This window comes from Strigops habroptila, chromosome 17 (assembly GCF_004027225.2).
Source record: "Strigops habroptila isolate Jane chromosome 17, bStrHab1.2.pri, whole genome shotgun sequence".
Classification (NCBI taxonomy): domain Eukaryota; kingdom Metazoa; phylum Chordata; class Aves; order Psittaciformes; family Psittacidae; genus Strigops; species Strigops habroptila.
The window spans coordinates 4,328,804-4,355,266 of NC_044293.2; the positions used below are offsets into that span (position 1 = coordinate 4,328,804).

The 26,463-nt window shown below is 52.2% G+C and overlaps 1 protein-coding gene across 1 annotated transcript in view; it reads right to left on the reverse strand.

Moving 5' to 3' along the window:
- Positions 1-20,691, reverse strand: part of ETS1 (ETS proto-oncogene 1, transcription factor) — a 45,892-nt gene extending 25,201 nt beyond the window's left edge. Inside the window, exons 1-2 of the mRNA XM_030505372.1 lie at positions 20,626-20,691; positions 20,508-20,589 (exon numbers count right to left, since the gene is read on the reverse strand). Coding sequence (XP_030361232.1) covers positions 20,508-20,577 — 70 coding nt within the window. The 5' untranslated portion in view covers positions 20,578-20,589; positions 20,626-20,691. The remainder of the gene's footprint in view (positions 1-20,507; positions 20,590-20,625) is intronic.
- Positions 20,692-26,463: the final 5,772 nt, after the last annotated feature.

A 26,463-nucleotide genomic window follows, 5' to 3' on the forward strand; every position in this document is an offset into this window, starting at 1 on the left:
CCCTTTCCCTTCATCCTCATGTTACATTTTAATGCTTTGCTTTTCCGTGCTCTGTGGTTACAGGGACCACCCAGGAATCCGCTCCCCTCTGCCGGCTGGTTAAACAGCAGTTCACTGCTCCAGGGTGCTATGCGAAGATGAGTCAAAGTTGGGCTTAAACAACATTTCTAATCCCAATTTGAACACTGAATCACTCGCAAAAACCTATATGGAGGTGGTCTCCTTATACAAGCAGCAGGGCAAGGTGAGGTTTACTTACAACACAAGTAAATACCTCTTATGGGTCCCCCCCATCCTCTCCAGCAGGATTCAGGTTGGGTTAGTTGGGTTTGTACATACCCAGTGAATCAATTTTTCAGTAGCGGGGGATAAGGTTTCGGTTTAGTAAGGTGAACCCTGAGCTTTGCACAAACACAATGTCAAAACAGGGAAGACTTAAAAGTGATTCCCAGGGAGAGGTCACCGGAGAAGCAAACAGTCTGTTTTCAAGTTTAAAACGCAAAGTGCCACAAGGGGGTTTCTATTTAGACCCCAAAATAAACCAGAATGTCCATTTCAAGGCTTCTCCACCAAACAACGTTGTGCTCGGCTTTTGAAACATCATCTCCTCTTTTTCTTGTTAGATCATGGTTACCAGTTAACATTTCTTCAGAAGACAAAACAGCCCCAAAGCCCCAAGCCTGCAAACGCTTGCAGAAGCCTTATTTGAGTCAGCAGCGTCCCATGTCGATAGAAAAGCTCGTATGTGTCAAACAAAGAGTGTTTGTAAAGCCCTACATGCGTGTTTGTGGACATGTCACCTGGAAGAGATGGCAAGGACAGAATTTTTAATCCAAATTCTGCCTCTGTTGGTTTTGAGATTTCACTTAATTTACGTATTTACTTAAGTATTTACTGGATTTACTTAAGTATCATCTTCTTCGTGAATCCCTGCGGGTCCAGGGAGCACAACGGGCTTTACCTGGCTCTGCTTGATGCAGCTTTGCTGAGTGCAGGAGTTACTGCCCAGGGAGGAGAATTAAGCCCTGGTGATGTCCTCCAGCACCCACAGACAAGCCCTTTGCCTTCGGTTTGGGATGCCTAAAGGCCAGAGTGGAGCAGCATTTTGGTAACAAAAGCCACTCAGGCTCAGTTGCCGGTTTCAGCTTTCGCCACCATCTGAAACCTGTTTCCAAGATTTTAATCAAATCTTGCACAAATAAAACATCTCCTTTTGTGTCCCTCCTGCTGTCCACAAAGCACACACACGCTCGCAGGCATGCACACACATGGGCTCGGGAGAAATGTACGTGGAGAAGCAGGAGCCAGCATCAAACCCATCTGTTACGCCTGAGCTCAGTTTAGAAATGTCAGGGTTTTAACCTGAAAAGCAAGTGCAGCAGTGGGGCTGTCCCTGTCTGTGGCAAGGGGTTGGAACTGGATGAGCTTTAAGGTCCCTTCCAACCCAAACCAGTCTGTGATTTGACTTGCACGGTGGGAAGGCAGAAAGGGACATCTATTCACCTTAGTTGCAGCTTTCCAAAGCAAGAAGGGCTCATTTTGAGAGCCCAGAGGCTCCTCAAAACCAGACCCTATTTTTCCACCAGCTCTCCTGGCAATGGGACTTCAGAAAGGCAAGAGGATAACAACCACCCTGACACTACCAAGAGCCAGCACTGCATCCCTATGTGGGCTTCATGCCCAAATCCCACCACCCAACTCCTATTAGGTGTTGCACCAACAGATGTGGTGCCTGAGAGAAAACCAGCCAGCAAATGGACGAGGAGGTCAAGATCACTGAGTTCATCTCCCAGCCACATTCCCGCTGTGCTCTCACCAGGCTCCACATGTATAAACTATTTCCATGCATCTGATCTTTTTAAAGGAGTATGATTTACAAACTTCAGGGATTTTGACCTTAAAACGCAAGCGGCCCTGCTGCACGCCAAAGCATTAGCATCTGATTGCATAAGCAAAACAAATGGCAGCAAAGGGAACAAAAAACCAAGATGCTCCAAGCAGGAGGATGGGAGCAAAGTCATTTTTCACCCGAGTTTCCACTCGGGGTCAATGCCTCTTTAAAGCTCCCCTCGGCCACTCACTCTCTTTCCCAGTGTGTCCTTGCCTGGTCCCTGCTCTTTTACCCAGGAGCCTGTGTGTAAATGGATGTACCTGACCCGGTGGCCTCCTCCTGCCCTTGCTCTGATGGATGGACACCAAGGTCAGGAACCCACTGCAATGTTGTCACAGGTAAAAGCCCGCTCCCTGCCCAGCATCCTCATCCTGCCCTTCCCAGACCTCAGACTAACCCCGCAGCACTCTGGTGTCAGGAGGATTTCTGGCCTTTTGGTGGCCTGGAAGAGGCATGAGGACACGTTTGGGAGAAGATGAGTGTTGGTTTCAAACCAGATCATTCACAGAGAGTCAAGAAAAGTCATCTCTATGAGACTATGCATCCAGGGGTGGCAGCAATATGGGCCTGTCTCCCTCAAAAGATCTCAGTCTCCAAGCCCTGAGCTAGCTGAGATCCTCCTCTAAGCCCCCACGCATGACACCAGTGCTGCTCCACATTGAGGTGTCCACTATCCACGATCTCCCCCCATTACTCGATGTCCGAGATGGAGCAGAAGAGTTTCTAAGATGCTTTGCAATCCTTTTCCCATGTGCCCACTGCAAGCCCACGACCACCAAGCCCTAAGACACCTCATCTCCAGCCCACACCAAGCTGAAAGCTGCCCAAGCTTGTCCCCTGCCGCTCCAATCCCCCTCCATCCCAGCCTTCCCAAGGCCCAAACCCATGTCAGAGCTAGCGATGGGAGAAGCTGAAACACACACAAGCATTCCCAACAGCAGGGTTCAGCAGCCGAGAAACCTTTCTCAGGATAAGAGGAGGCTGAGGAGAGGGGGGCCGGGAGCCGAGACCCTTCCCACGCTCCCCACGGAAGCAGCCCGGGTATCAGGGAAGCATCATCTCCCCATCTCAGGTTTCCACCACCGCTTTTCCCCCGTGCCCCCCGCTCTGGAGCAGGGACACCCGGGCAAAGAACCCCCAGGCTGAGCCCCCTGTTATTTAGGCAGGATTAGGCTAAAACTTTGCCTGCACTTTTGAACTGTTTTCACAAGCGTTGCCTCTCACTCCCACGCAGGAAGCGGGAGAGGAGCCGGCCTGTTCCAATTAGGGCTCCTCGGACTGAAGGGCAGTGAAATCAAGGGGAGGGGAATGGGAAAACAGGGCAGAAAGCTTGAATAAAAGGGAACAGGGGGAAATCTGGGAAGCAAGGATGGATGGGGAGAACGGGTGAGCACAGGGAGAGGTGTTTGCTGGGGATGTGGGGATGGGATGGGAGCAGAGAGGCATTGGACCAGGCAGTACGGAGGCGAGATTTGGTTCCCCTTCCTGCAGCAACTCACCAGAGACCAGCCCTGCTTTCCCCTGCAAGGAATGGCACAAAAGGCACAGGCATTTGCTGTTTTAATTTAAAATAAATATATTTCTTTTTGAAAGAAAAAGAAAAATAATTCTTCTTTTTTTCTCCTTCGAGCAGTGAAAAATAAATACTCTGAGATGAAAGCTGGGCTTCAAGAGAAAAACAAGAGAGGAAACCAAAAGCCCACACTGCTTAGCCTGCAGAAAGCACAACAAAGCCAGCTTTCTTCCGGCATTCAGCAGCTTTCTTATGGAGATGTGGTGTGTCATAGGGGCGAGCTCTTCCCCTAAATAAAGGGCCTGAAAACTGTCTTCCCTAAATGCATTTCTTCCAAGTTTGGGCTCTCAGCACTTAGAGCATCACAGGGAAGGAGGAAGGGGAAAGGTGATGATGAGGGTGAGATATCAGGATGCTCCACTGGGCCTCATGCTTTAGTGTAAATGGTTGCACCCCTCTGTAAAAGGGAGACACCCTCACTTAGGTGCATGCATTGGGAGATGCCCACAGAACTGGGCACAGAGCAACCAAAAGGTGAGGGAGGGTTTGGTTTGGCTCTAGGTATCCTGCAGTTGGGGAGGAACCAGGCAGCAACACTGGCAGGTGAATCCCAGACTGGTTTCGGTTGGAAAGGACCTTAAAGCTCATCCAGTTCCAACTCCCTGCCACAGGCAGGGACACCTTCCACTAGAGCAGGTTGCTCCAAGCAACCTGGCCTTGAACACTGCCAGGGATGGGGCAGCCACAGCTTTTCTGGGCACCCTGTGCCAGCGCCTCAGCACCCTATCCTGATTCTAAGCCTGCTGCCCTCCTTCAGGTTCTTTTCACTCCCTCTCTCCCTCTCAGCTTTATACTGGGGGTGTTGGACGGCAATCCTGGGAAAGCAGCATTCCCAGCAGTCCCAGGAGCTCGCAGGGTGGTCAGCTCACTCCGTCCTCCCACTTTTGTGGGGGAGAGGAGGGAAAGAAGCACGAGCGAAACCCCTGGACCTAAGCTAAGCAAAACCACAGGGTTTGAGTCAATGCTCGCTGCAGTTACAGAAAGTTTCCCCAGCCTCAGCAGGCAGGGACGGGACCTATGGATCATCTTCCTGCAGCAACGCGAAGCAGGGCTTCCCTCGGCGGAGAGCTTCGCTCCATCCTCCCCATTTCAGCTGCACTGATGGAGAAAAGCAAGCACCAAGGAGATGCAGCCACCTCTGAGGCTGGGGACCGTGACCACAGCTCAACAACGCTCCTCAGAACTATGCAAAGCAGTCAGCAGAAAGATTTTCCATCAAGACAAAGCGGCAGCAGAGGTGAGGTTGTGCTCCGAGGCCGGTGCGGTTTCGCTCCACTCAACACAACCCACCCTTGCAAAGGCAAACGTTCTTGAATCAGCTTCAAAACACCTTCTGCAGCTTTAGATTTAACAGCATCGCAACTAAAACCTTGTGCAACCTGACGGCAGAGCCCGGGGTTAACGAAACCCATGCTCCAGGTCAGCACTCCAGAGATAGCCGGGACCAGGAGTTGCAGCCAACGCAAAGGCAGCGAGGAACAACCTCTGCGTGCCCAAACCCTCCCTGCTCGGGAGCCAAAAAGCCTCTTCTTGCAGCGGACAGGCCCTTATTGCCTTTCCCAGTCAAACATCATGTGAGCAGGGGCGTCCCCTTGGAAAACAGGATTAGCATCTCGCTCCCAGGCTTGTTTGCCTCCCATCTTCCCTCAGCAGGGCTGGGAGGAACGCTCCCTGCCTCGTGCAATGCTATGAGACATGCTTCCCCTGCGATAATTCGCTCTAATCCCTGCTAACCGCACTGCTAAAGAGCTCTAATCCCCAGGCACAGGCACACAGGCACTAATGGGAGCGCGGGGTGGGCTCAGCAAAGCCTGTAATGGACACCCAGCCCTGACTGAAAGGAGGTCAAGCACAAATTGCAAGTCCAGGTCATGCCCGTGTATCAGTGCTCTGGCCCCAGGAGATGCTCTTCTGCAAACAAGCGGCTAAAACCCGACTCCTCACAGCCCAGTACCAGCAGCAAAGCTCAAACTGCTTAAGACCAATGAGGAAAGAAAGAAAAAAGCTCCCCAAACCCGGCGATCCCCATCAAACAACTACTCATTTGCTTCTTGGAAGGGTGCCCGAGGTATTTGAATGGCTTACGCCTGGGACCAGAAGCCTCTTGAAATTCCTTGCTCTCCATGGGTTGGGCTGGGAGCCCTGCAAAGCCCGGTGCTGGCTTCACCACCATGGAGGCTTCCATAGCCGCAGGAGCACAGCCTGAGCCCTCCCAAAGCAAACCCACAACTGGGCTCTGGCACCCAACAGAGAAGACAGTGGTCCAGGACATCTCCACGCTGTGCTTCCCACCCTGTGTGAGCATAAATTTCTTTCCAGCCAGGTTAAAAGCAGGACTTCTGCTGTTCTCACCTCAAATCTCTGGCTGATGATGCCATGTCTGGCTTCTTCAATGAAGTGACGCATCACAGAATCATAGCATCACAAACTGGTTTGGGTTGGAAGGGACCTTAGAGCTCATCTTGTTCCAACCCCCTGTCACGGGCAGGGACACCTTCCACTAGAGCAGGTTGCTCCAAGCCCCTGTGTCCAACCTGGCCTTGAACACTGCCAGGGATGGGGCAGCCACAGCTTCTCTGGGCACCCTGTGCCAGCGCCTCAGCACCCTCACAGGGAAGAGCTTCTGCCTCAGAGCTCATCTTAATCTCCCCTCTGTCAGTTAAAGCCATCTCCCCTTGTCCTGCCACTACATGCCCTTGTAAGAAGTCCCTCTCCAGCCTTCCTGTAGGCATCCCAGTACCCTAACATAGATTAACACATGGGATGCTACCAAGGTACTACTGTAATCACAGCGGAGCAGTTCAGACTGAGTATTTCTCTATCCAAACGAGCCCCTTTTCTCTCCTCCAGGTATTAATCTCCCTTTCCTTCATCACCTAGGGATACGGACAGACACGCAATGGGGATTCAGCTCCAACACCTCCAGCTGCTTGCTCTGGGGAAGGACAGGGCTGCCAAACCGCACGTGAGAGTTTCCCAGAATGGGAAAGCAGAGATACTGCAAGGGCTGAGGTTAATTGGCAGTACATTGTGTCAGGAAGACGCTGTCAGAGAAGGGATGCCTGAGATCTCTTGGCAGGGCTGTCCCCCCGCAGTATGGGTAAGGGCTGAGGAACCTTCACTCTTGTTGAGCTCTTTCATCACCCCACAAAGAGATCCCAACCCCTCTAAGTTGGCTCAAACACACCCGAAGAACATGCCGTGTCCATGCATTTTGTAAGCAGCTACACATGACCTCACAGCTTGGGATGATTTCACTGCGTATCTGCAGCCATGTGAAATGACTCCATGCCCAGAATCAAGACCACAATTACTTGTGCTGCCCTGACCATGATCCAACACACTTCTGATGTAGATGGACTCCACTGATGGGAACACACTGGTCCTAAAAAGAAACCTCTATTATCCTTGCCTCAGGAAGGGATTAGACATGCAGACACTCAGCCAAACACCTCCAATCTGTCCATCACAAGGAATTCCCCAACCTTCACTCGATTTTCAGCCCAAGACATGCATGAACTGATCTCTCTGTACCCTGGCCTTAGCCTTTGCCCCCAGGCTGAGTCAACGCCATGTCACACCAGACACGAGGGTACCACATGGCAGGACACAGTCTGAAGTGCCCTCAAGCAAGGATGATGTTCAACCCCTAAAATATCTCCATCCACATCAAAGTCTCTGTCCTCCACTCACCAGCTCTCTCATTCATAAACCAAGAACGTTAGTTAAAGCTGGAAGGGCTGGAAACACATTGGTGGTGTCCATGCGATTCAAGTGCCTGTTGGAAGGTGCCCATTGATATTCCTACAGCATTCCTCAAGCCCAGGACACCTCCCCATGATGCAGAGAGCAGAAAGCCGCTGATGCGGAAGGGATGAAGCTGATGACGAGGAAGCACCAAAGGCAGCTCAGGGTCACCTCCGGAGCACACACGCTGCCCTGGGGCAGCAAGGGACGGGGGCGAAGCTTGCCACATCCCTCTGCAGCTGCAGATTCCTGCCGCCCATCCCATCCAACCCCACCTCCGCAGCCTTCCTGGCCAACCCTTCCCTTCAGGGCAAGGCCAGCCAGACACACAGCCAAGCTGGCAAAAACCCCGCGGCCGATTGCTCAACGGGAGGGGGCAAGTTGAAGCGTATCACGTCCCCCATGGATTGCAGAGGCCTTACCAGAGAAAGCCCTTCTTGGGCTTTTGATAGCATCTCCATGCAGCAGGGAGTGTTTTGGCTCTGCACTCGATGAGCAAAGCGAGTATGTGCAGAGGAGGAGAACGTGCCCAAGAGCTTTACCATGTCCTCACCTGGCAACCACCAGGTTCCCATCTCACCACCTCGTCCCTTTCTGCCACCACACAGGAGGACTCCAGGTCTGTCCTCCCGTATCAGGCTAAGCTGCCCAGTTGTCTTTGCAGCTACCAGAGAAAGAGAGATGAGGGTATTTATCTTCGAAACCAAACAAATAATTGCACAGGCTTTTGCAAACAGATCAGGGCTGGGAGGTCAGAGCGCGGCTGGTAAATCTCAGCACTGTTTGCTCAGACTAAATAATATTAGAGCAAGGATAATCAATCACTTTAATCAACAAAAATATTTATAACTCTTCAGAGCAAATAGTCAACTCTGCCAGCAGCTGCCAAGAGATGGCAGGTAGCATAACGATCCACATACCTCTAATTCCCCTGCGCTAGATATGGATTTACTTCTCTGCATCACTGGATTTACTGCCACTCAAGACTTGCACTTGCAAGTACCTTGATCCCTCCTCTCCGAAGGCATCTCTCCTCCCTCTTTGTAGCTCACAAATGCACACAACAGCCCCTGCAGCTGAAATCAAAACCAAAGTAGCTCGCAATATTCTCTGCACTACCCTACCCTCGCTGCATCTCTCACCACAGCATCATTTAATGTGAGGGGAGAAAAAGCCTAGTATTATTTCTTTTTAAGCAGACAAGGAAACGAAGGCAAAGAACAAGGGCATTTTCCCAAGCACACCAGGCAGGTGAAGAGCCCTGAGATTAAGCAGTTCTCCAGCCCAGGCTGAGCACAGAGCTCTGGAGCTTTGCCCTTTCTGGGCTACACCATGGAACCTCCTCGTTATCAACCATCCCCAGGCATGAGAACAAGGGTTTTCCCCATCAACCCCAGCAAAGCCTTCTTTTCCAGCTCCTACTTCTAGGAAACTTCCCACCAGAAAGGGACCAGCGCAGAGACTGACCCTGGGAAGATGAAGAAGGTGGGAGTGAGCCGGGGAAGGCAGCCAAAGATGAACTGGGCTCCCCCATCAGCTTCAGTCATCCCTATCCCAGTGCCAAGGGTTGTCCAGGATGGGGATTATGTCACCTATTGGCCTCAGCCTGCAGGGACAGGAGAATGAAGGGCAGGGACAAATCAGAGCAGTGCTCTGGAGGTGCTCGGATCTGCCCAGAGGAAACCTGAGCTTGGAAACCTCAGTGAAGGCTGAGGGGGGGGAAAGAGAGGCTGAGACACTCGCATCCACCCTGCACGCAGCATCCGGAAGCTATTAAGGAATTACAGCCTCCCTGGCCCCGAGCCTTCCCCGGCAGAAGTGCCTGGGAGCAGATGGTGAAAGGGCTGATTGAGTTTGGCTGCTCAGGCCAACAGGCTATTAGGAGGAGACACAAATGGAGTAGGGGGTGGAGGGGGCGTCATTTGGCAACTCAGGAGCAGGGAGCCCTTGCCAGGAACTCTGGGAATCCTCCACCAACCATAAGAAGCTTGGAGGAGCTTCAGCAGGGCCCTGGATGGGTGGCCTGGGAGCTCCCAGCTCCTGATGCTCAAGGGGCCGTAAGCGTATGGGTAGCAGGAGCCAAAAACTGGTTCCTCTCCCCAAGCATCTTCATCTCCAGAGGCTGGTTCCTCTCCCCAGGCATCTTCATCTGCAAAGGCAGCATGGCCACTGCAGTGGACAGGCACCCTCAGAGACCCACAGCCCTGCGGTCACAGCCCCAGGAGCTGTGTGCTCCCGAGCCTTGATCCCAGTTGAGAAGGAGGCACAAGAGATGTCAGCTCAGCAGCCCTACCTGCCCATGGAGCAAGCTGTCCTCCCAGACAAATGCAATCATACTTGATTTCCAACCTTATCTAGTCTCACTCCATGGGAAGGCACTGGGCATGGGACTGGCCCTCCCAAAGTGCCTTCAAAAGGAGATGGGACTCAAGTGACTCTGGATGGGGATAAGGTGAGAGGAAAAAAGGCCCCGGCAAGAGACATGTAGGACAGGAGGAAAAAAAGCCAATAGGCAAAAGCAGCATAAATCTGATTCTAAAGTCACCCACGGTGCCAGCCCTGCTGAAGGTGATGCCAAGTGTCCAAGCAGAAACACTGATGGAAGAACCCAAACTGCCTGGGGATGAAGGAAGGGTTTAAACCCCTCCTTGGGAAATAAGGGAAGAAAAAGAAGGAATGACCCAAAAATCAACACAACCCCAAACTCTGGGCTCCCTGCCCTGGCAAGCCAACTCCACACACCACTGTGCCCTGGGGGGGACAGGCAATGGCTGCGGGGTGCCCTTGTCTCCGAATCCATCCCTCTTTTTCCAAGGGAGAAACATATCCAACGAGTCCCCCTGGGCTGCCTTGGCCGACTGCCCCGGCTCCTGAGGTTGGGAAATCGGGAGCCTCGTCAGGGCTGTGCTGGAGGGGCGGGCACGGAGCAGCTCCGTGACCGTAAGGGGATCTTTTCAGAGCAATCTTTTCCGAGACAAGTCATGAGATTATTTCTTGCCTGGAATTCGCTCCCGCGGCTCCCATCGGCCCCGGATTGCTGAGTCAAGAGACCGCCGGGGCTGTGCCCTCCAGATGAGTAAATGAATTGCCATGGGGAGCGGTGGGACGGCTGGGGGGGTGCGGGATGAAAGGAGGGAGGGACCCGATGACTCCTGAAGAGCCTTCGGCCCCGGTTTGGCAGCTGCTTTGCAACCAAATTAGTCACCAGATTAGAGCACAGTTACACACGCTGGCGCACGGCTGTTTAAAGGCACACTACCCCTTCCCTTTGCCTTCCTTCTTTTTCTCTGGCTTTCCCCCCCCACTTTTTCCCTTCTTTTTAGGCTTTCAATTAGTGCTCGGGACCAGCAGCCAGCAAACTCATGGGGAAGCCGAGGAAGAAGATGTCAAATGGCTTGGGCTGGTGGCTCCCTCCTCACCCCATTGATGTGATGCTGGTCCAGCCAGGTCACTCCATAGGTTCCATATGGCCCCAGCCGCTCAGGGCTGGGCTGTTTGAAAGCAGGAACACGCAAGAGTCATCCAGCTCAAAGGCAAAGCAGGCGCACGGCTGGGGCCTTTCAAGTCACAAGCTTTAGAGCCAGCTTCAAATCTGGAGCCGCTTAAAGGGATGGAAACCAGCCCCAGTGACTAACCACCCCGCCAGGCCACGGCTACCGGGACAGCTCCGAAACCCCACTGCTGACGCTAGAAAAGCGGAACTTCCCAGCGCCCTGGTGGCACCGAGCTTCCCAGAACCAGGGACAACCCTCTGACATCAAATTCCTTTGCACCCCTTCAAAAGGATGGGGCCGGCAAATGCCACGGGGTCAGGGTGTGCCATGATGTTGCTACCAACTTGCCGGACTCATCCTATGGCTGATGCTGGGAATTGAGTAAATAAGTTTTTCCTCACTTCTGCCTCCAAACGAGGAGGAATTGCATTTACTGACCTCACAAAGTGGTCTGGAGAGATGGAGCGGTTGGGTAACATGCCTTGAGCGTTTGAAAAGAGAAAGCGGTTGGCATTGTGTTTTAAAACCGCTTCTAACAATAATGTGTAAAAAAAAAGAAGAGAAAGAAAGACCCAAATTTCACGTGTTCCACGACATCTTCTTTTAATTTTCCAGTGGAAAAAGCCAGGAGTACTCAGCTTTTGCAAGTTGTTTCTTCTGACAGTTCAAGTTTCGGTAAACAATTTCTCATAACTAAAAGGTAAGGAAAAAACCCCACCACTTCACTGCTTCTCGAACACTGACCAAAATGAAGTGGTTTTGCACAAACACATGCAGATACCTATGAAAAAAAAAGCTTTCATGTGGGTCAAAAAGCCACATTTTGATTATTGCGATAGATGCTGTTGACAGGTTGGGGAAAAAAGCAACAGAAAACAAACCCCAAAGCACTTCCCAGTGTCCAGCTCCCCTTTTTGGGGTCTACCAGCTGCAAACATCAGTGGCAGCTTTCCCTGAGTCAGCAGTTTTATCCACAGACCTCCAATGACATCCCAGGAGAGGCACCATCCCAGTGGGAATCCCGGTCTCCACAAGGAGATGCAACCCTTATCCTGAAGGGATGCAGGGATGAGCCATTTGCCTCCCCCTCAGTCTAGCTCCCAGCCCAAATCACAGTCAACCAATACACTCAAACTGGAAATCCTGAGGGGCAGATGGGTCCTGGCCTGCCTGGTGCTGTGGAGGAGGCAGAGAGGTGCAGTAAAGCTTAACACAGACCATAAGAAAACCTATATAAGACACTGTCACAGAGAAGCTGTGGCTGCCCCATCCCTGGCAGTGTTCAAGGCCAGATTGGACACAGGGGTTTGAAACAACCTGCTCTAGTGGAAGGTGTCCCTGCCCGTGGCAGGGGGTTGGAGGTGGATGAGCTTTAAGGTCCCATCTAACCCAAACCAGTCTGTGATGCTATGATTCTATACATATGGCAAGCAGAGGGAGACCTGGAGCACACACTGGGGACTTCCACGTCCCTGCTGCAGCAGAATGCAGGCACCGTGCCTCAGTTTCCCCTCAAAACACACCTCATCAGGCCTTTCTTCAACATCGTTTGGGTCAGAGGCCCCAAAAGCATGCTGCATTAAAGAACAAGGAGCAAAGTCCCACTGGCTCCTTCTCCTGCGCTCCCCACCAGCCATTTGAAGAATGCCTTGGAATCATGTCAACTATGTGAAATGGGATGGGGGGGGGGGGGAGCGGGGGCACGGGGAGGGGAGCGCGGGGGGAGCCACTCTGCTTTTGACTCAGTGTCTGGCTTCTTTCATCAAACCCACATTCCTACTCATGCCATCACCCTCCGGGGAAGCGCGACAACGTACATAATCCATGTGGAGCCAATTTAACATCCCCTCCGCGTAAGAAAACGCATTTTGTTCATTAGCAAGCCCCGAACGCTTCAGCCGGGGTGAGGAGCCAGCCTGCAGCTCCACAGCCACCCCAGCAACGTGGTCCTCAGCAGGGAAGGTTTCCTACATAGAGCCACGTCCTAAAGCAGAACAATCTCCCTGCAAACCCACCCTAGGGATGCTGGCTTGGAATAACACTGCACCAGCCACCCCAGATGGGTCTCTGCCTCTTCTGGCTTCATAGGAAAGGTTTAACAGGAGGCAAAAAAGCTGGAAAGCAGGAATTGCTGGAGCAGGGGACGGCTGCGGTGTCCAACACCCACCATGAGATGATGGGGATGGGAATTACAGCTCGGAGCCAGACGGAGCCCTGTGATCCCAATCCACACCGAGGGCTGCCGCCAGCACACGGCAGATAGGATGCCCACAGTGACCTCTGATCTCCAGCTCTCATTCCCAAACCACAGAAACGAGGGGATTTTCCTCCCTGGAAAAAAAAGCTGCTAGTTCTTCCTCACATTTGTAAGAGGTTATATTTACAGCTACAGGAACCAGCTGTGGGATGGAAGGGCTGTGCTACACCAGCCCAGCATCCTGGCTTCTTGCAAACAACGGGTCCACCTGCACGGTGCCGAGCACTGACAACAATTTGAGGCACGCCAGCATAAAACAAGCCAGAAATTACTGGGGCCACCCAGCATATTGGAGGAAGCAACAAACAGGACAACTCGGAGCACTGGTGGATGCAAGCGCCAAGAGCCTTGCAGGAGCTCAGGCTTTGCATGCAAACATTAGCAGGCTGTTAATGCTCTATGCTTTCAGGTCTGTTGTCTACAACCTCCGAGGCTGGGGCTTTTAATCGAATTACAACCTGAAACCACTCTGATCTTATGCCTTTTCTTGGCTACATCTCAGGAGCTGACATCAAACTATATATCCCCTCCGGATGCGAGACCCTCCGGTGTTCATTCAAGTTGATATTCAGGTAAAGCCACCTGCAGATTTGCACTTTTTCAGGTAATTACCACCAAAGCCTGCAGCACTCAAATCCTCAGAGCTGGATGGACCAGGAGAGAGCAGATCCATAGGCTGGATGTGCATGCAGCAGGGCTGAAACCAGTTGTGCAAGAGCATCCCAGCCGTTATCTCCGGAGCCATCTCATAGAGCTCTGCCATCAGCAGGACTCAAGTGCCTCCCTCCCTTCAAATTCCACTGCACCTGGGAAAAATGTAGGAGCTTGTAAGAGAATCAATAAATATTTATTGTTTAACCAGCAGTATTTTGACTGGAGATGTAAGCATGGCCCTGTGCCAGTGAAACCAGAGCCTTCTTGGCCAGCACTGCAAACAAATCTTTTTCTGTATCTAGCTGGAAGATTATAAACTACACAATGAAAAAAAAAAAAAGAAGGAAAAAGAAACACAGGCAGTGAGCAGCTTAGTCACGGAAGAGGAACAAAACTGCTGAAAAACTATGTCGTGGGTTTATACAACATAAGGGGGATGCAGGCCAAATTTTTGGCTGAGGCAGCTGTACGGTTTGTATCAGGTATAGATTTGTCCCACTGGCTTCTGCAGTGATGAGGCTTTGTGCTGGATCAGGGCATTATCGCTGCCTTCAGTGGAGCTACACTGATTCAGATGAGCTGCAGAGTGGCCCGTAACTAAAAAGCAAACGTGGGGTGTCAGGTCTCGACCTATGAAGGTACAATCTTGCACCCATCGAAGACCACAGCTTCCAAGCTCACAGTGCAATGAGAGTCAGTCCCTGGCTCCAGGGGCATTTTAATGCTCCAGTAAGGCAGATGATCCCCTCCTCCTCCACTTCAGTTAGTCCCCTGGCACCATCCTACCAAGCACTGATGGAAATCTGTAAGCCTGGAAGATGCCACCAGCTCCAGCCTTTGGATCCATCCAGGAACAGCAATGACACTTGCTCTCCTAAGTCATATAATTTGCTCACCTTGTGCCCATGCAATGACCAACCGGAGAAGGAAAAGACCCTCTTCCCTTGTCTGGGACAAATCCATGTGGATTTGTTCCTTTCTTCTTCAAAATCCCAGCTGATACCGGTACCACAACTGAAAACAACCATTTAGGATGACAGATCTGCAAGTTTACATCCCTAAATCATGCTCAGACATGGTTTTACTCACACCTACCTCTTCACCGAGTGCCTGAGATGTATCTGCTCCCACCAAAACAGCAACTGGTGAAGAACCCACCTTCCATACAGCATCAAACTGTAATCCCAGGGTCTAACCTTGGCACCCTGAACCCACACAAAAGGGATCCATTTAGGAGGATGCAGCCATACTCAAAAGCTGGCTCCCCTGGTAGAACTCAGCATGCTACAGTCCCATTGGAGAGAGCACACATGTTCCCAGCTCCTTGCTGCCTGCCAGCAATCTGCCATGGATTTGGGAGAGCAGGGATGGCACAGGACGTACTTGTCAGCTCACTTTGGAGAGCTCGAGCGTGGCATTCCAGTGTGAGGCTGTGTTATCCCTTCATTTTATAAGGCCTATCAAAGCATGGCACACTGTAATTACATGGCAAATTAGCGGCCACTTCGTGTAACACCACTGTAATTACACACTTGTTACATGCTTTGGGGAGTTTATGATGGAAACACGGAAGGAATGAGGGGCTCTGCTCCTCTTTCCTGGAAACCTCACTCCCTGCACCCAGGTTAAAAGTGCTGTAGTCAGGGACACGCTTTAGTCCTGTATCCCGGGCAGAAAAGTCCATGGAGTTGCCCTCTTTCCACCTCTTCCCACCTTTTGTCCCTGAAGTAGACAGAAGGTGACACTAAAAAGGCTGGAGCTGGTGGCAGACGGTCCCCTCCCTCCAGGGAAACTCTCATTCCCCCAACCTAGCTGGATACCACAGTAATGGGCATTTTGTAAGTGCATAGACAGATAATTGCTCTTTTTCAGTTCAAATTCTCACCTCCTCCACAGGCAATCAGCACCGAAAATGCCAGAGGAGCCCAAAGCCCTCAATTTATTAGAGTCTCGCCCCTGTTGGCTGATGATTCATGCCCATACAGAGCAATCCACAGCCAAAGCCGAGCTCTCACCTTTGCTGTTAATGCAAAAGCTTTCAGAAAGATGCCAGATGCAATTCTCTGCATCCCTGAGGTCACTTCACCTTTCAGAGCTTGTTTCCTTTCCAGGCATTGCTGGGCTTCCAAACTAACCCTCTGGCATGACCACTGCAAGCCACCACCAAGACAGCTCTCATAACAGCAGTGGGGAAACTGAGTCACGCAGCGGCTGACACAGCCATAGGGACCAGCCTGGAGTGTTCTGCAAGGGTAACGCAGGATCGAACCTTCCCCTTTGGAAAAGAAGATGTTTTGAGTCTCTGTGCACTACTTTTATCCCAAACCAGCTCAGCAAATTGACTCCCCTTGAATGGGCTGATCCAGCTGCGACCCTATTCTGTGCACATATATAAAGACCTGGGAGCAAAAGTGTGGCTGGAAACTTGCCCTCCCTAGACATGACAGAGGGAAGGATGAAATATCCCATCCCAAGACCTTAGAGCAGCCCTCCAATCCGTAAAGAAGCCAAAAAAAGACTGGAGAGGGGCTTTTTACAAGGGTGGGTAAAGACAGAACAAGGCGGAATGGCTTTAACCTGCCAGAGCGGAGACTGAGATGAGCTCTGAGGCAGAAGCTCTTCCCTGTGAGGGTGCTGAGGCGCTGGCACAGGGTGCCCAGAGAAGCTGTGGCTGCCCCATCCCTGGCAGTGTTCAAGGCCAGGTTGGACACAGGGGCTTGGAGCAACCTGCTCTAGTGGAAGGTGTCCCTGCCCGTGGCTTTAGATGAGCTTTAAGGTCCCTTCCAACCCAAACCAGTCTGATTCTATGATAACAGAGCTGCGCTCAGACTGGTAAAGCGCTTTGCCACTTCCCTACACAAAGGCACTGTGGAGGAGGGTGTGCATTTGCCAGAAGACTTGCTGCATTTGCCTGCATTGAAAGTGAAAGTAAAGGACAAAAAGAAGAGGTTGACCTGGCTATGGGCAGAAGCAGCAGCGAGATTCAGGTAGGTCCTACATCCACATACACACTGCATACAGGCTGCCCGCTTCCTGCAGCAACCAGAGCAGGAGAAATGTTCCTTCAGCCCTGACCTGATGTTGTCCCAAACCCTAAACAGAGGGAAAAGCTCTTGCCAGATGAAAATACACCCCTGGGATGCCACCCCCACGCAGGCCGATGGAAACAACGCCTCCAGCTCCCAGCTGTCCTTAAGCCCATGGGGTTGTCCCATCTCCCAGCAGTCAGGATTCCACACTGCCTCTGCCCAGACCCATTCCTCTTTTCATGCAAGGCCGGAACAAATCCACCACCGTGTCCGTAACACACCTCCAGAGAAGGAAGCAAGAGGGGAAATGGATGCAGGAGCATCTCAGCTTCACCAGGGATGCCCAGCAGCACCACCTGTATTACAGCCCTTCCCTGGTATGCTGTGGGATGCCTCGGGGACAGCAAGTCAACAGCTTCCTTAGCTACCTCTCAGTACTCGGGAGACCCAGTACTGCCAGCTCCCAGCAAGGGTTGTGGGAGCTGCTCTTAACTCTGGCCACAGAAAGCAAATGGAGCTTTGCAGAATTGGAGGAAACAAACTGATTTGCAGAGGGCAGCATTTACCAGTCGCAAGGTGAAGTTCCCCATAGGGTTGATTTTCACATAGTTTGGTGTTTTGCTGCCTGAAAAAAGCCAGTAAACTAAATCACAGAATCCCAGCCTGGTTTGGGTTGGAAGGGACCTTAAAGCTCACCTAGTTCCAACTCCCTGTCACAGGCAGGGACACCTTCCATTAGACCAGTCCTATATCTGCATTCAAGTGTGATGTTATCATCTCCTCTATCAAATCCTATAATGAAAACCCATGCACATACAACTTGCATGTTAAAGGAGCAGCCCACCACCGTGGCTTTTTGGCTCCTGACCTACTCAGCTCACTCACACATTCTTGCTGGCAACAGCAGGGAGGAATTTGGCGTTGGAAGCCTTGTACAACTTCACATCCCTTTTGGGTTATTTTTAAATCCTTTGGACACACTACAAATCCCATCGAACTCGTACACGCAGGAGTGGGCTGGAGCTGGGTTTCATTTCAGGGGTGTGAGAGGGACACAGCACCAGTACACCTCTGCAGTTTTACAGAGCATCAAGCACCTGGCACATTAAACAAATCACACAATTGAAAATCTATGGCTGTAAGGACCCTCCCTATGTAAGGTTAACCCTATGGATCCCGTGAAGCAACTCTGCTTTGCTGTTTGCTGGCGTGGAAAGGAACAGGGGGGTGGACTCTGTCTCAGGGAGGCCAATTTTGAAAAGAAGGGCAACGGGCACATTTGGTTGCAGATTCAGATACCGAGACCAAGGGCTGAACAAGCCATCAGGGAGCAAGTAAGTCCTCAGTCTTATGAGGACTTAAGGCTGAGGGACCTGGGGGGGTTTAGTCTGGAGAAGAGAAGGCTCAGGGGGGACCTTATCGCTCTCTGCAACTGCCTGACAGGAGGATGGAGCCAGGAGGGGGCTGGTCTCTGCTCCCAACTAACAAGTGACAGGACAAGAGGAAACAGCCTCAAGCTGCACCAGGGGAGGTTTAGACTGGAGATTAGGAACAATTCCTTCCCCAAAGGGTGCTCACACTTTGGAACAGGCTGCCCAGGGCAGTGGTGGAGCCACCATCCCTGGAAGTGTTCACAAACCATACAGATGAGACCCGCAGTGACATGGGTTAGTGGTGGCCTTGGCAGTGCTGGGGCAACAGCTGGACTTGATGATCTTAAAGGTCTTTTCCAACCTGGTTGATTCTATGATGCCCAAACCAGACAGGAGTAGGGAAAAACTATGCCTCCCACACATCACTGGGTGCCAGAAACATGTAGCAGCATCCACACTCCTTCTCTCAACATCAATCCAACCAAGCAAGAGAGCCTCAGCATCATCTAAAAAGTTAAGAGGGGAAATGAGGTTAAGCCAGCTAATTGACAGCACTGACCTTTTTGGCTCACAGCATTAAGTGCAGCCACCAAAACAGAAGCCACTGCAACCGAAGCCGACGGAGTCAGCTCTTTTTTACCTTTTGGGGTTTTATTTTTCAGCACTCTTCCTGCTGAAGTTTAAACTTTGGGTCAACTCTAAAATGCTGTCACAAGCTGCAAAAGAGCTTTTGCAGAGAGAAGAAAACAAACTTAAGGCAGGGTGAAACACCATGTCCTCAGTTCAGGCACACGGCAGTTACATCGATCCAATGCTCAAACACCTAAACAACAGAGACACCTCTAACATGCTCTCACCCACACAAGGAGCGTCTGAATTCAAACAGATACATTGGTCTGAACTGAAAAACAACCCCCAGCTGTCCCTCCCTATCCCAATTTCTTCCCCTTCCATCAAGCAGGCTGCCGTCACCACTTTAGTAAGTCTCCAGTGCATGTCCTTTTACCCAAAGCTGTAGAAATAGGTGCAAACAGCTCATCAACTCCACCTCAGCCTCTCATTGAACCTGCTTTGGAAAATCATCCTTGATGTCCCTGTTGCACTTTGAAGCCAGGTCCTTCCGAGCCCACACCTTAAAGCCATGGCCAACTTTGCTGTTAGGGACACACAGCCCCAAAAGAGCTGTAACCAGCAACCGAGTCCTCTCTACAGCAGAGAGAAGGGGAACATGGATCATGCAAAGCCACGTCCCTGCACTGGACGCCATGTAGCAGATCCCCCAGGCGTCTGCTTCGTTACCGGAGCTCTCTGCAGACGACCTGATGCTACACAAGCATCTATTCCAAGCCGGAGCCGCAAGCCCTGTGCGCTCCAGCACCCGGCTGTCATTTCAGTTCGCACATGCAGCCTGAAATCCCATTGCCTGGCAGAGGCTGAGCTCCTTCCTGGGTTTCCTAGAAACTTGCTAACTGGCAAAGGAAGGCACAGCTCTAATTCGATTTTCTCTGCCGCGCCGGCGCTGCACAAACCCAGCAAACCTCCACCGCAGCGGGAACTACAACAGGGCTCACTTCCCCCTCCGTTGTGCCCTAGAAAAAGGAGGTTTTTGCCCTGCAGACCCACCAAGCTCCATCCTCTACCTCAACTGAGCAAGGCAGACATCAGTTGAGCGCCTGGGGTCAGCAATCAGACAACATCAGTATGTGAATAACAGCCCTTATTATGGTAAAGACTCGACTACGAGCATTAACCACAGCCAGCTAAACTTACCGCTACAACAGGAAAGAAACCCACACAGTTTGAGTAACATGTTGCTATCGCCCCTGATAGCTCCTGCACCCTTTCTCCACCCATTTCTCCAGCTCCAGAGAGGAAAAGCAAATCAAAGCAGCGGGTTTTCCTGGTTTAAATCTAGACGAGGTACCGATGGAGTTTTGTTTCCGAAATGCCAGGAGTGCTTGGACCACGCAAGACATTTCCAGTGAGGGATGGGGGGGAATGTCCACCCCAGATAAAAGAGCTTGTGCTGCGCTGCCAGCTTTCCATTCGGGAAAAGATGGGGTGTCCCGGGGTTAAAAAACAACCCATGGGAGCGTATCTCCGCTACTCCCAGCCCGAGGTGCTCGCCTACATCCCCGCAAGGATGCCAGAAGCATGAGGAAAGGCGGCTGGAGGGGCGGCGGGTTGGTGTTCAAGCAAAGGGGGGGCTTGAGGGGGGTGGAAAGTCTTCAAACTGCTCGGAAATTAAGTTCGCCTTCGCCTTCCCCCAGCGGTGCTGCGGGGCAGAGCCCGGCCGGCGCCGCTCCGCTCCGCCGCGGCTTGGGGGGTGCGTTTCATTTCCCCTTCCCCAAAACACCTCCCCAAACCCCAAACCCCAACCGTCCCCGTTCAGACATCCCCCCCACCGCCGCCCTGGCTGTGAAACAAGGGGGAGAAAGGGTGCAGAAGGCTCCCCGGCGAGGGGGACACGGGGACGGGAGGGCGCTCACCGGGGGACGGGAAGAGCTCGCTGTCCACCTTCTCCGTCTTGATGATGGTCAGGTCCACCGCCGCCTTCATGGCTGCGGCGGCGGCGTCGCGCCGGGACCGGGGGGCGGCGGCGGCGGCTGCTGAGCCCCGCCGAGCGCGGAGCGGGGCGCCTGGGCGCCTGCCTCCCTCCTCCTCCTCCTCTTCTTCTTCCTCCTCTTCTTCCTCCTCCTCCTCCTCCTCTTTCCTTCCGCGCTCTCTCGCTCCTCTCTCCCTCTTCGCTCCCCCGCCGCCCCTTCCGCGCTCCCTCGCTGCCGCTCCGCTCCGCCTCGCCCCGCCGCCACCGCCCCGGCCCGGCCCGAGCCGCCGAGGGGAGGGCGCTGGGCCGGCCCCGAGCGCTGACAGCGGCGGGGAGGGACCCGTCTGTGCCCGCCCCGGGGGCGGCTCCCGCACCCGGCGCCGCGGGGAGCGGAGCTGGAGCTGCCCCGAGGGGAGAGAAGTGATGGGGGGCACGGGGCCAGCGCAGCCGGCACGAAGTTGGGCGCTGCTGCTGCTCCGCTTGCATCCATATCCCGAAACACGAAGGGAGTTGGAGTTTTAGCACGGGAAAACGCCCGGGCTCTTGAAACCAATTGCTTTCACCCTGCTTCCCTGGACATGAACCTTCCACGCTCATATGGCCCCTTCCATGCACACATCTCTTGTACCACCATCCCTGCTGCCCACTCGGATGCTCTGCCTCCTGCAAGCACATCTGAATCCGAATGTGTGAGCATGGCTGCGGCAGAGTGTGCTTGCATCGAAGGTGGTTGTTCATGGGTGTACTGTGTACAGGTAGGAGGCCAAAATGGCTTGGGAACTGGCTGGATGAAAAGCATCTTGAAGATGCAAGACAGGCGTCACGCCAGCGTGGTGTGAAGTTAGCAGAAGAATATCGTTTTTCGCGTGAAATATGTTTTATTGTATTTAGGGAGCACAAACTTAAGACCACAAACGGCAGAGCAGGAGGGAGATTATGACTCACAGATGTCAATTTACCGGTACGAGTGTTAAAAAAAAGTGATTAGCAACCAGCTTTTGTGGTTCTCTCACTCTGAAAGTCTCAACAGCCTCTGACACGCTGGCAGAGGTGGGCTCAAATGAACACCCCGGCTGTAATGGGGCAGCCACATGAGCCGGCACTGGGGCTCAAGGCTGCCTGCTAAGCCAAGGGATGAACCAGGGTCCTGCCTGCAGTGAAACCTTAAAATGCACTGAGAGATGAGCTGCAGAGACAAACACTGAAGCTCAGGATTATTTCTAGCTTTCATAGTTGCCTGAGGCGTGTTTATAGAAGGAAAACTTGTGTAACTAAAAGAAGCTGAGAGGTGCCAGGGCCAGGAATCAAGAGCCTGATTCTGGCTCGCACAAGCAGCCAGTTTTACCAAGGCAGATTTTACACAGGAAGGTTCAGAGCTATCAAAGTGGGGCAGGCACTTAGCTCCAGCCCATCAGGCACTTCACCCATTGCCAAGTACTTGCATTTCCAATTGTACAGGCAATTTTGACTTGCCAGCTCAATTATAGGCAACCTATTCCTGCAGCAGGGCAATAGGAGCAGCAGTTTGCTGTATGACCAATATAAATCCTCTCTCCAGTGATTCCCATGTGCATTAGAGAACCTGAGCTGTGCTCAGGCAGAGCACGAGGTGTGAAACCTTGGGTGGTGGGTCCTTGGTTTGAAACCTACCACAGGAATGAACCTGGAAATCTGGAAGTGAAAAGAGGATGGATGTAAGCATCAAATTTGGTCCCTATTGCCTCTCCCCAATGTGTTTGCACCTGACCTTCATTTTGGGTTTCTTTCCCCACGCAGGATGGACAGCAATGATTGAAGGAAGCAGCTATAGAGAGGAGATTATGCAGAACGCTTCCAGTTGAAAAGCAAAAGGGGATTCAGGAGAAACAGCTGCCTTTCTGTATGATCCCTTCCAGAGCAGGCTTGGGAAGAGAAACCTGATGCAGTTATCACAGCCTGACAATCTTCCCCTTCCTACACTTCTCTCTGCGCGCTGCAAACATCCCGGGCGAGTGTGGGAGCGTGCGTGCGGGGCCGGTTTACACAGCTGCCATCAGCAAGCACCTGCAGTCCCAACCGTATTGAAGTGACCCCAGCGCTCCCCCCGCTCAATAATCCACCCTGCTCAGAGCGAGCCGCCTCCTGCAGCAAACCACAAGCCCCGGACTGAAACAGAAGAGGAGGCGCACAGCCTGAGTGGGTGCTGATGGGGACAGGCTGTCCATGCCACATTCAAGGCTCCTGTGAGCAGAGATGGAGCTGGTGGTGGGCACCAGAGAGGGCAGCGGCTCCTTTGTGTCCGTGCTTTAGCTGATGCATTTGGCTCAGTGCACTACAGTCTTAAGGGCTGGGTGAACTCCAGTGCACCTGTAATGGGGCTCCTTCTCTTCTGGACCAGAACAAAGGCTTTAATAAAGATCTTTCTCACAGCTTGTGTGTTTTTTATTAGGGAAGATACACATGCTCTTGGCATCTCGGCTCAGCTCTGATCCCGCAAAGCCGATGACACTAAGCCACAGCTTGGTGCAGCATGGCTGCGGCGAGGCTTTGAGCTTCTTCCACAGCCTCACCCTCCTTCCACACTCCCCCATACTCCTGTTGCAGTTTGCTTGTGCAATGTACAGCAGCCCCCTATGTGCAGGGAAACTGGAACTGGTGCCAAGAGTAGCACCAGGGTAAAAACCCCAAAGTGGAGGAAAAGAACAGAGAGGCTGCGGGCAGAGATTTCCTCCCGGCGCAGCTGAATCTCTCCTTCGAACTCGACTCCGTCCTTAATTTGTGTTCACTTCAGAGCCTGCAACATGAAAGCCCTGGCTCTGAACTCCAGCTGAGCCGCTCAATGGCTCAGTGTTCGCAGAAGGCATGGAAGGAATCCATTGATTAGTTTCTTCAGCTGGGATGTGACCATTTGGAGTCCAAGACCTGCCAAACATGACTTCGCCTCAGCAACTGGTTCCTATTTGCTGCTTACAGGCTTTTGAAAAATCTTTCCTCTTCCACATCCAAGTCTCACCCTCCTTTTCCATTCTGTCGTTATTCAACGTTAATATCTACTCAGGCTCTCTCCTGTCGAGGGAGGATGCTGGGTTGCAGAGAACAGCCGTCCTGCCATTAATATAGCCAAAAGATTTTACCGTTGATGGGAGATAACCATCTGCCCTCCCTCCACAATGCAGCCTGGCTGTTTTTAAACCCTTTGGAACAAAGAAAGGACAGGCAGTAATGCCACATTGTTCCAGGGACGCTGACTAACCTTGGTTTCAAAGAATAATAATAATCACTCATTTAGCGTCGAGGAAAGGTATGACGAGACCGCAGCCTTTGCCGTGATTTCCGAACATGCACTGAGGGCAGGAACGCTCTTCCATGACCTCTCTCCAAGCCGGGGCCGGCTCTTTCCCTTCGGCACAGCCGAATCCGCTCCTGTCGTGGCCCTTTTACCAGTGGGCAGCTGTTGGCTCTCCTCCAGATGTTACAGAGCTGGGACAGCTTCTCCTCTCCCTCGGATTTTCCCATTGTCCTTGCAGCAGGCTCAGGATTAGGTGTTACCGGTAGTGTGGAGAAGGAGCTTTTCCGAGCACGGCTGCTCCCAAAACGTGGCTACCTCTGGGGTGAAATACAACGGCTCCGTAACAACACGGAGCAACACCGCCCAGCTGTTGTGGACAGGAAATGAAGAACACCATATCCAATTAAAACTGCAGGGGGATATTTATGGCAGAATGTAATTAGCCAAATTGGAGCCTGCCCCAAAACTGCCATGGGATTTTTAATGACTGCAAGCGGTCAGGGCTTCGGTTTGATGTTTTGTCAAGTAAACAATATCCAGAGGGCATGAGGCAGAAATCAGGAGCAAAAGGGGAAGGGGTGGAAAGAAGTGTCGTGCAATTCCAGGGAGAAACGGAGACATGAAAGGATTTATCGTAAGGGGGGCATTGTTGGCAAGAGCGGCAGCCACCACTACAAGAAAGGAAAGAGCAGGGAGGTGGCTCTGGGTGTGGAGGTGGCCCTCTGCAATGAGAGGAAAGAGCAAGCAGCTGCCATGACCATTCCCCAGGGAGATACCTTTCCTGGAATTTAAAATGATACGAGAAATTCTTTCAAGCACCGTAATAGCTGGGAAGTGTTTGGGTGAGTTGCTTTACGCTGGTGAAAGGAGGCTGGATCAGTAGTCCTGGTGACCACAGCCTCCCTTTTTTGGCAAAGCACAGGGCATGGAAGCAGAGCTGGTTAGTCAGCACGTACTGTATGCTGTCCGTAGGGAAGGCAGGCTGCTCTCACATCTAGCCTTTGTGACCATCACGGAAGCGCTGGCTCCTCCATGACCCACATGGCTGTGGCCTCTGGGGTCCCCTCACTGCTCCGCACTGTGGGGCTGGAGTCTTGGGAAGCCCCATCCTCCGCTGCCTGCATTAAAAGCAAGTTTCTGTTCACCCTGTGGAGATCCAGACTTCAGGGCCCTGCTCAGCCCCGAGACACCATCTCTGTCACAATACCATCCTCTGATTGCCCTCCAGGCGCGAGCAGAGGAAGCCGCCTCCGAGCCTCCCCGACTCCTGCTCTCATTAACTTCCCAGCGGAGATGGCTCACAAAAGCATCTTTGTGGCCAGCAAGGAGGGAGAACTCCAGCTCACACAGCCCTGCAACAGCTCCGGTCCACACGCTGTAGGTACCTCAATCAACAGTCTCACAAGCTGCTTGAGCATCTCCAAGTGCCTCCTGCGATTGGTTTCCCAGAGATCCCATGCTGATTCATAACCTGATTAGCTAATCTGGGCTCCAGCAATGTAATTCTGCCTTGAGTTTCGTTGGCGGGGGGTGCTGTCACTCACTTGTTACCCTGCTGGAAGAACTTGCTGGCTGGAAAATCCTGGTAAGCTGTTCTGCAGCGCTGTTTGCTCTTGGTACGTTTTTCCGCTCCTCCTCAAGTAACAGCACTGAGTTCTTGGTAAACATAACCCGAGGATTTTTGCTATTTAACTCTTGATATTCTCAGTTATTCTTGAGCACAGACAGGTTACGCACATCAAACCCCATCAGTAGGACCTCTCATCTTTGGTCAGGTCTCTTGGGCAGCATCCTTCATAGCAGAAACAGCCAGCTCAGACTTAAACAGCACATCTCTACTTGCAACTTCACCTTTGGCATTCACCAATCTCTGGTGACAGGTTACTGGTGGTTTCTGATGGTCCTTGAGATTCCCTTCCCTGGGACACATGTGAGGGATTACGAAGGAAGGGCAGTGGGGTCATTGATAATCAAGCAGCTCTCTTCATAGCAGTGTTAGTATTCACTAATGCTTATATGCTCTTTTAATCCTTCAAAAAAACCACCACCACCACAAAAAGACCCACTGCTTCAAGACATACCAAGTCACAGCCACATTTCCTTTTCATGAAGGTGCCAGGAGTCACACAAGCACCTCCCAAGGAAGGTTTGTCCAGCACCAACCTCTAGAATGCAAATTCACAACCTAAGAAATGGCAGCCACCATTAAAACACGCTTGCGCACAGCCAGTGGAAGCGGTCAGCGTGGGGAAATAAAAGACTTTATGGCAGTGAGTGACCCTCAGGTTAATGCTGTGGCCAGGACAGAGGGGTTCAAGCGATGGAAGTGTAACTCCTGGTCAGTATTTCCACAGACCTTTGTGCCTCCATCCCCCTTTTTTAATGAAACAACCCTTTCTCACTTCACAAAGGGCTGGGGGTATCAGTTCAGCAGTCCCAAAGCAAAAGCTCAGGGGCTGGGGACCATGATGGTGTCTCACCAGAGAGAGCTTTGAGGGGAAAGCTCAGGAAAGAGAGCTGGGATTCCCATCCCTTGTTATGCAGGACACTGGGAAGCACAGATATTGATCCACCAGCCCAGATCCCTCCATCCCAACCACATGGGATCACAGGTGCACACAGTCAGTCTATG